General features: G+C 47.7%; 1 protein-coding gene across 9 annotated transcripts in view; it reads left to right on the top strand.

The window, feature by feature from the left end:
* Hfp (Poly(U)-binding-splicing factor hfp) overlaps window positions 1–8,346 on the top strand; it is a 58,595-nt gene extending 50,249 nt beyond the window's left edge. For all 9 annotated transcript variants that reach the window (XM_077688304.1, XM_077688306.1, XM_077688305.1 and 6 more), the window contains 3 exons: window positions 2,310–2,466; window positions 4,384–4,872; window positions 8,158–8,346. In XM_077688304.1, the coding sequence (XP_077544430.1) occupies window positions 2,310–2,466; window positions 4,384–4,872; window positions 8,158–8,267 (756 nt within the window). In that variant the 3' untranslated portion in view covers window positions 8,268–8,346. The remainder of the gene's footprint in view (window positions 1–2,309; window positions 2,467–4,383; window positions 4,873–8,157) is intronic.
* The last annotated feature ends 1,722 nt before the right edge of the window (window positions 8,347–10,068 follow it).

Raw genomic sequence — 10,068 nt, forward strand, 5'->3', positions numbered from 1 at the left:
CTGTACGTGAAGCATTTATACACAAACAACACTGCCTCGTGGTCTTTTTCCATCTTGAGAAGGCCTACGACACTACGTGGAGATTTGGAATAATGCGCGGTTTAGTAGAGTTAGGCATCCACGGAAGAATGCTGAATTGCCTGAATGACTTCATGGCAAACCGTTCATTTCAGGTACGCCTGGGCTCAACCCTCTCGTGAACCTTTGTACAGGAGAACGGGGTCCCACAGGGGTGTATTCTAAGCACAACACTGTTTGTTGTAAAAATTAACTCCATATGCAAAATAATTCCAAAGTCGATTATGTACTCTATGTTGATGATCTTCAAATAGCTTGCACATCTTCCAATGTAGCAACATGCGAGAGGAAAATACAGTTGACTATAAATAAACTGACAACATGGGCAGACAGCAATGGTTTCCAGTTTTCACCACACTAAACAGTAGCTATTCTTTTCTCTCTCAAACGAGGCTTACAGACCAATCCGACCCTACACCTCAAGGAAATCGACTTACCCGTACAAAACGAGCACAAATTTCTAGGCATACCGTATTTACTCGCATAATCCTCACACTTTTTTTTCGGAAAAGTCAATGCAAAGTTATGGGTGCGAGAATTATGCGAAAAAAAAAAAAATCCGGTGCACAGTGTTGCCAATTTGCCTTATGCCAATCCCGCTAAATGTAGCGGTCGTTTTTTGTATAGGTAAGCTCAGTGTTGCCAGCAGCAGCTATTTCTTTTTATTTTTTTGTTTACAACATAAACAGTCTCCCGTCGATCATCGATCATGAAATTGCCGCCTTTGCTTTCTGGCGCGCGCCCTATCTCGTCGTCGTATGTGCGTGCCCTACTCCAGTAACGCACGCTGAAGTCGGTGACGCCGAAGTGCCTGCCTGCGGCACGGTTGCCGTTTTTGATCGCGTACTCTTTCGCTTTCAATTTGAAAGCGGCAGTGTAGCTAGCGTTCATCCCCATGGCGAAGTGGCACCAAGCACAAAACAATTAGATAAAAAAGTTCTCGAAACGGCAGCGATCTATCCACCACTGACGCCAGTGCCTCACTGACTGCTGCCGCTCAACGGCGGGACCACGACGGCGACACGACGACACGACACTAGGCTGCACGAACACCGTCTAGTTGCGCGCACGCGAAACCGGCTCAAGTGAGTAGCGTGTTAGGGCGGCTGTTAGGGAGTAGCTATGCATGTTGTTAGGGCGCCTGGATGGCCTTGGATACACAGCGCTCTCCGCCGAACGGAGAGGCGGCGGGGGAGGGCGCGCGTTGGAGAGCGCGTGCGCCATGCGGGTTTCGCGAGCAGGCAACTTTTGCCGCTGCAAAGTTGGGGGTGCGAGGATTATGCGAGGAACCAAAAAATTCGTTTTGGTGGCTCACATTAGGGGTGCGAGGATTACGCGAGTGCGAGGATTACGCGAGTAAATACGGTAATATTCAACAAAAAACTCACCTTCCTGCCCCACATCAATATGCTTAAAAAGAAAGCTTCGTGAGCTCTAAATATACTTAAGGTTCTGTCTCGGAAACACTGGGGTTCCGATAGGGCCTGCCTTTTACAAATTTACCCGTCTCTCGTCTGGGGCGTATAGGACATCCCCCCATAGGACATCCCCCATAAACATAAAATTTGAGGCCTTGAGGAAAAAACATTTTAGGCTGTTTTACAGCGAGCAAATTCCATTTCCCCCCAGCCTACTCCTAGGAGAGGATGCTGTTGTTAAAATTTCCTCTGTCTTTAGTTTTTTAAAAGAAGCTACACTTCTAAACAAACTATACGATATAAAGCAATTGGTTATTATCCACAAAAAAAGACCAAACCTTTTGTTTGGCGCATGATAGTCTCAGTTGCTTATGTGCCACACAGCACAAAACACAGCACAACGAAGGGCCTTCAAACTGGATGTCATTCGACTGGGAGGCGTCTGGGTGAAATGTCAGCCGAGTCGGCCAGATACCGCAAAAGACCTTCGAGGCCCTCAGTTGTCTTCAAACACCAGCGTCCATGCCCTTGTGCACAGCTTCCCCACGTTACAGTTAGAGAAGTGGTCCTCTGTGGGTGAATGTCCTCTTCAAAGAGTAGTTTGGGAATGAGATTCCAGGTGGAAAACCCGGAAGCCCAAGGGCACCAGAGGCGGCCGCTAGACGAAAGTGTGTTCCCATTTGTGGCCGAGTGTGCAACAGTGGCTAGCATTTAGTGGACCAACTTGCCCGCGCTTTTGTTCTAGTCGCCTCGAAAGGGGGCCTAGGTGGCAGTGTCGGTGGGCAGGCATGCAGGGGTGTGGTTGGCCTGCAGGCGTTGGGGCTGTCGTCGCCAGGAGTGCTGGGCTCCTCTCCGGCAGCGGTGATTCCTCCTCCCGGCCTGGCCATCCCGAGCCTTCCCGGGCTGGTGGGGCCGCCGGGCGTGCTTCCGCAGCCGGTGCTGGCGGCCAATGCGCCAGGCATCATCACTGGTGGGTGCTTTTCTTGACTCGTGGGAAAGCAAAAGCACCACCCCGCTTTAGCATGTACCAAAATGCAGCTAATTATGTGTGCTTTGACATAAAATGCAATGTTTTACCCAAGCATTGCACATAGCACCATGAAAAAATCCAAAAGTAACAGCTGCGGAAAAAAACTACAGAGAAAGTACAAAAATCGTCAATATAAAAATTTTCAAAAAGAAAATTTTTTCAAGATATACGAAATGTGACACAAAATGCTTTGTTCTTTGATCATGAAAGTTTGGTGCAGCTAGGTGTAGCTTTTCTTGTGTGTGTTCGTGTGCATGTGCGCGAGAGGGAGAGAGAGAGAGAGGGAGAGCGGGGTGAAACACAGGTGCACTTTGCAGGTGTTACAAAAGACATTTGTTTTGATCTCGACTTTGTTATGTTCGTAGCACAGCTTGCAGTTCTTATGTTTGTGGTGTGTGCGTTTTCCAGTGGGTGGTGGAGGACGAGATTGTTTGCCATCGAAGTAAAACATCTGCTCAAGAAGCTCTTCTGTCAGAGCCAGATGATCATACCGGCTTTTCGAACGAGGTCAGGGACCTTTGGGTGTGATGCACAGTGTGCTTCAAAAAGAACAAAACTGTTGCCACAGGCAATGTCAATACAATGAAAAAAATTGGGTCACCACCGCACATTTCGCATCGGGGCATTGTAATACCCAATCATTTGATCCAGCTTCTCTACTCCCAGCATTGCAGTGTTGTATTTGTCAATAAGGAAAGGCTTGGGCACAGATACTTGAGTGGTGGTGTTCTACTCCGCACTCGTTATTTTGCATCAACTTTCTAGTTGGCAGTGTGGATGGTGCTGATCATATTTACAACGCGCTGATCTTTCCACTGAAGGTAAAGGATTTTGCCATCTTGCTTCCATCTGGTGCCCCCACGTTTACCTTTTTTTCCTCAGCGTGCCTCCAAAATGCTCACACTGTGACCAATACCCCAACAATGAACACACCCTCTGGACATGCCCAAACATACAAAGCACCCTGAGGTCTTCCCTGCAACCAATTCCTGCCACAAAGCGCCCTACTTGCTGGGAGGCATGGGTTAAAAACATGTTAAAAACACGCCAGGACTATAGATAGCCAGGACTATAGTCCCTGTAACCTAAGCAAGAAGCCGAGCGGTTCTTTGGACACAGGTTTCAAAATAGTTTCTCTCTCTCTCTCTCTCTCCCCTTCAGTTCTGTAGGAAATCCTCAGCGATCTTTGCATGTCGTTCCACAAGCCAATGTTTTACGGTCAAGGAGGTAACCAAACAGATAAGTCAAAGTGTAAAAATTGTAGAGTAAACAAAAAAACAAAAAATATATTTAATGATTTTGAAATTCTATGCTACACTACGTCAGCAGGGATGTAATGTGGCTAAAACTAAACAGGAGTTATCACTACGTTAATTCTACATTACCACCGGAGTGGTACGATCAAATGTATCTAGAGGCACCAGAGCAATTGCAGTCATGGTGGTTTTAAGTCCGCCACTGGGCGAGAAAGTGGCTAGTGAATTGCCACTGCTGTTTATCCGTTTGTGTCGTTTCGTAGTTTGTGTTCATTTGCTCCATTGATTGAGTAAACTCAAACCTGCACTGTTTTTGTGCCCCTTCTGCACCTGGACCCCTTCAGGCGGGCTTCTATGCTGTGGCTGTGAAGGTGGCGTGGTAGGAAGTTACCAGGGCTGATTATTAGGGACAGAAGCTGGAAGGCCAGCTAGTGCTTTTTCTGTTTCTTTGCATTGCTTGTTGCTGTTCTTGCCGAACAAGTTTTGTTGTAGTGATCCTGCCCTCCTCCGGCCGTTTCACTCGAGTATGGGCAGCAGTGGTGGGGAAAAACCAAGCAGGCCGAGCACCCTGAGTCTGTCCCCTGTGCCGGTTGGTTGGCAGGTGTGACCCCCGTGCCACCCACAGCGGCACTCATCCCCCCTCCGGGCATCGTGACCACGCTGCCCATCGCGACGCCCAAGCCCCCCGCCGTGGACGTGCTGGGGGCGGCGGTGCTGGTCCCCGCGACCACGGAGGCCTCCCTGAAGCCGGCCGAGGCGGCCCCTGCCGCCCCGGAGGAGGGGGAGGAGGAGGAGGCCCCCCGGGAGGAGCCACAGACGCTGCAGCAGCAGGAGAACATGATGATCAAGGGCTCCAATGCGCGGCACATGCTCATGCGCAAGCTCATGCGGCGCACCGAGTCGTGCGTGGTGGTGCTGCGCAACATGGTGGCTGTCGAGGACCTGGACGACGAGCTGGAGGCCGAGGTGACGGACGAGTGTGGCCGCTTCGGCACTGTCAAGCGGGTCATCATCTACCAGGAGCGGCAGTCGGAGGACGACAATGCTGACATTGTGGTCAAGATTTTCGTCGAGTTCTCGCAGGCACAAGGTAGGCACAGCAAACGGGGGTGGATTGTGTACAGGGGCGCTTGTGGGGTGCCAAGTGTGGCTCGTGTGAAAAGCACACATTCGCACTGGCCACTCCTTTCAGACTTTCTCCACAGTGCAGGAAAGAGCAGTTTTTTTTTTTTAAGTGCTACAGCCTGGTGTGAACTTCGATTTGAGGAAAAGGCCCAACAGTTTTGCCCGCTTTTTTAAAGAAATTATAACAGGGAATTCTTGGGAAACAATCCTTCAAGCTTTTCTAGAAATACCTACCGTATAAGTCGAAATATAGGTCGTAATTTTTTTTACCAAAAAATTTGCCGACAAGTCAACCCTCGGCCTATATACAGTTACCCACTCAATATTAGTCAAGCCCATCGGGCTCATCCAAGCCGCAAAAGCACCATTCTTACCGACATCAGTCCAATGCGCCACCATCTTTTTTTGCTTCTCTCGCTGTCAGTAAGCGTGTGCGTACATCCGTGTTTACGAGATTTCGGCACACGTTAAAGATCCCCAGGTGGTCAAAATTAATCCGGAGCCCTCCACTACGGCCCACCGCATCACCTGTTTAGCATTGGGACATGCTTTTTTCTTCTTGCTCAAGGTAAGTTCAGGGATTTGGCGCCTGCCCAATGCCTTGGAACCACTTCCCTTACATGAAAATGTGCAAGTATCAGTAATGGGTGTAATGTGAATCTCAAGGCCTGCAGGAGCACCTACAGGAGAGCTATCAGGTGACGTGCTTAGATTGGGCAGCTGTAGCTTGACAGTGTGCACATGCTTGGAAGGGCAGGCCTTGCAGTAAGCTAATGTAGGCCGAACATTTTGCTCTCAAGTGTGAGCAGGTTGTTTCTTGATGCACCTGCCAGGAGAGAAGACTTTCTCGCTGTCACAGGCCAAACTCTGTTTCCTCTCTAGTTGTGTGCTCATCGGTGTATTGAGAACGTGCCGTTGACAAATCGGATTCTGCTCCCCTGCCCAGCCTGACGTCAGAGTATGTGGAAGGGGCGAGAAGCAAGGAAGTGAACCTTGCCTCAAATGCGCTTTCTGTCAGGATAATTGACTAGTGGTAGCGAAGCTGTTGTTTGCACTTGCCATTGCGATGACCCTGCACCCATTTCTGACACACACTCATGTTTTGTTTGGCAAAAGACTGAGAATATTGTCTGGGCGCTGCTAACAGAATTTCTCAAGCCCTCTGTACTCTGTTCATCATTGGGAATCACAGGCCTGCTGAAAATTGGTTTTGTGAACACATGTTGGACACACAGCCAAACAACTTCTTAAAAGCTGCATTTGAATTTTGCGTGCAGTGCAGGCAGTTTCTTCTGAGTGTCACAAAAAAAGACCGTGGAGAGAAGCACCCTAGGATTGTGAGAGGCCTCCCCTCACAGGCAGGTGTTGTCTAAGCCAGATGAGTGTGTGGAAGGCTTAAAGAAAGTTCTGGATGCACTCATTGCAGCAGAGAGAATCCACGAGCATTCAAAGGATGCGGTGCTTGCACAGCTCATTGTGCTGCTACGTGAGCTGCGGCTGTTCAAAAGGAGCTCGCATGCTCCCTATGTCCTCCCGGACTTGGGCTCAGCATATGCCGAGGGCTGTAAAACTGCTGCTTACCCTCAGTCATGGCCGAGCAAACGTAAAAGCAGGATTCGCAGTGAATCGCCTGGTTAGAGTAGAAGAGCGAAGAGACATCTCGCATTTCACAGTGAATTGCCTGTGATGCTGTAGACGCAGCGGGTGGCATTTAAATGTGCCTATCGCAAAAGAACCGATAGTATGTGCGGCCTCTGCGAGGAACCAATACCGTGCCTTATTGGAAACACAGAAAAGGCCAGAAGGTAGAAGGTGCAAACCACAGGAAAAAAGAGTGCATTGATGACGAGGTTGAAACTCGCAAGAAAAAGAAACTAAAAGCCGCTGTTGCAGAATTGACGACTTCGGCAGACTCTGGCAGAAAAAGCAGCGGCAACGAGTGACCTGACTTGCATCTGAAGTCAAACAGCCTAAGGAAGACTGCCAAGTTCAAGCAGTAGGAGATCTTGGGCAATGACGCAAAAATTCAGGAGAAGCAGTGGGAGGCTACGTAAAAACTGAGTGGGTGTTTGTTGCTTGGTTGGTTTTTACTAAATAAAAGTTTGCATTTTGTAACGCTGGTTAACCGTGCGACTTTATTTATGAGAAATAGTCGAAAGAGGGAAATTTCGCTGGAAAAAGGGAAAAAATTGTGCTGGGGTATTTTCAAGGGGGCTTTTCGAAAGACAATTTCCCTTGTTGAAACGTTGACTCCAGCGACGTTTTCTATTTTCCCATTGTTTCAAACTTCCATCTTCCCCTGAACATGGGTCTTTTCTAAAAGACAACGTGGTACTTGAAAGTCTGCACACTGAGCCTTGAAAGTAATTGAAAATCCTTAAATTTTTTTCACATAAACGAGCATGAACCGTGGGAGAAGAAGATTCAGTGGGAGTTCATCGTCTAAGGAGCCGCCTGGTGGAGTGGATTCAGGAAAGGATGGTGCCGTCAGTAAAGACATCTCTGAAGGAGGTGTTGGGCAACTGCTACTGCAATTTTGAGAAGCTCGCTATGGTTCTGGCCAAAATCAAAGCCCTCATAAACTCGAGACCACTAACATTCGTGTATGTGGAATCTAACAAACCAGAACCACTGACCTCCCATCTTCTTGCGGGAAAGCGTTTGACTTGCCTTTCCAGTGGGTCTGGTCTGGGAACACCCTTATCAACACAGGATCAGTAGACCCTGTCGCTGGTGATACCTCCAAAAGATGGCTGATCGTGAGAAGGTGGCGATGGAAGGACCTGATTTCTCTGTGCTCTGCTCACTTTGTCGTGCCTAGTGCATCCAGTGCACCGAAGAAGGGGACTCTTGTGTTAGTTCATGACCGTCCTCTGCCAAAACGTGTGGAAAATGGGAGTGGTTGACTATGTGCCGGTTGTCCATGTGTTGTGCACCTACCAAGTGAAACCATCCTGAGGAGACCAGTTCAGCTGTTGTGCCCGATAGAATCTACCTTAGAAAGACCTGAAGTTCATTCTAGCACGAGTATGTAGAAACCCCCAACTTCAGCTTCTTTTTCTTAAGTCTGGCTACACAACAAGCAGCAGCACTGTCGCAATAACATCAGTTCTTTGTTCCTCACACGAGTGGTGACACGCTCTCGGGCATCTTCCGAAGTTTGAATAACTGTGTTCGATTGCTCTTTGCAGAGTCTGAGAATGTGAGATGCCGTGAATGGTCAGTAACAGTGTTCAATTGCTTTATGCAGAGTCTGCGAGTGCGAGAGACGCCCTGAATGGCCGCTTCTTTGGGGGGAGGCTCGTCAGGGCTGAGCTGTATGACCAGACACTCTACGAGGCTAACGACCTCTCCGGATAATCCATCTTGGACCTGTACATATCTCTGTATATACACATTTTCAAAATAAAGGTGGAGACCGCCGACATCTATGCATGGACATGGTCCGCATGTGCCAAGCACTTTTGTTTAGCCCCTGACGGGACCATGAAGACGACATTGTTTTTTTTTTGGAAAAATTGGGAAGCTCGTACATCACTACAAATTTGTGCCATGAGAAATGTTGCTGCTATCCCAGAAAACTTGTGTTCACAAGGTTGAATTTCAATGGTGAGAATAATGATGGGTACATTTCATTATCATCTAACCATCATCAGGGGCTGCAAGTGAAGGGATATATATACAGGGTGTCCCAGCTATCATGCACCAAGATTTTAAAAAAGAGTAATGGGGTACTTGAAGAAAACCTAACGGATAATGTTTGCAGTACTGTGGAGAAGCGAACAGCATTTTTTTCGTTAATGAGACTTAATTAATTGTAATTAATTATCTAACTCGCGAAGTACTGCCCTAATCACTAAAGTGTCAATGAGGCACTTGTAGGTACCCACGAGGGGCATCTAACTGCGGTATTTTCAGCGACGAACTAATTACGTACACATTTATTCTGACTGATAAAGAAAACCCGCGAAATTTAAAAAATGCCACGTGACGGCGCGTCCGTGCGCATCGTAAAGCAACGCCCTCAAACAGGCTGCCTCTGAGTTAGCCAGAATGAAATAAACAAAAGAAAGAAAGAAGAAATCGCCATTGAGTTTGTGCCTTATCTGCACACGCGCCTTATCAAGGTGATGCGCTGTCTCTTCGGGTGGGTAACACCGGAAGCAGTTGCTTTCAATCAGCTTATTTGGGGACGCTGCTTTACAATGTGCGCGGATGCGCCGTCACGTGGTATTTTTCATATTTTGCGGGTTTTATTTATCAGTCAGAATAAATGAGTACACAATTAGTTCATCGCTGAAAATACCGCAGTTAGATGCCCCTCGTCGATACCTACAAATGCCTCATTGACACTTCAGTGATTAGGACAGTAATTATTGAGTTAGATAATTAATTAGAAATAATTAGTTAAGTCTCATTAACGAAAAAATTAGTCACCGCTTCTTCACAGTACTGCAAACATTATGCAATAGGTTTTCTTCGAGTTACGTCATTACTCTTTTTTTAAAACTTGGTGCATGATAGCTGGGACACCCTGTATAGAGGGGGGGGGGGCCTAAAAATGAAAACTTTCTCCCTATGAGCAGTGTCCAGAGATGCATTGCTCTGCATCTTCAATAGTCTTGTTAACTAATGACTCAGTCGAAGTTGACGGCGAGGCCGTATATGCGGCAATCTCGCTACGCTGATGAACGACCAAAGGGCCGCCGTTGCCAACTCGTGCGTGGAGGAAAAAAAGGTTGGGAGATGCGCTGACGTCACATTTGTGAAGCCGCACCCATCATGTCGATGAGTTCACTGAGCCAACACCAACTGGACACCCTTCTAGGGGCCCTATTCTCGACTGCATAAATTCACAGTGAATTTGCCATGCTTTATGTGCAAGCAACAAGTACTAATCAATCAGTGACGGGATGCACGTATAGCTGTGATGACGTGCTTTGTAATTTGACCACCAAGCTATGAAGTATTGCGCATAAAAGATATACAAATACTTGGCATGTATTATAAAAATTAGGCTGGCAAGCAAAACATTTCTTTGTTAAAATTGGTGTCAACGCCATAAGGCCAGGCCGGTGTTACTTTTTCTAGTTTCGGTTGTATTATTGTATTCCTAAAGGTAGCGGGCCGGGGGAAGCACCCTTCCTCGTTTCTTTGTTTG

Source organism: Haemaphysalis longicornis, unplaced genomic scaffold, assembly GCF_048455015.1.
Source record: "Haemaphysalis longicornis isolate Haplotype H1 unplaced genomic scaffold, Haemaphysalis longicornis Haplotype H1 scaffold_1, whole genome shotgun sequence".
NCBI classification, from domain to species: domain Eukaryota; kingdom Metazoa; phylum Arthropoda; class Arachnida; order Ixodida; family Ixodidae; genus Haemaphysalis; species Haemaphysalis longicornis.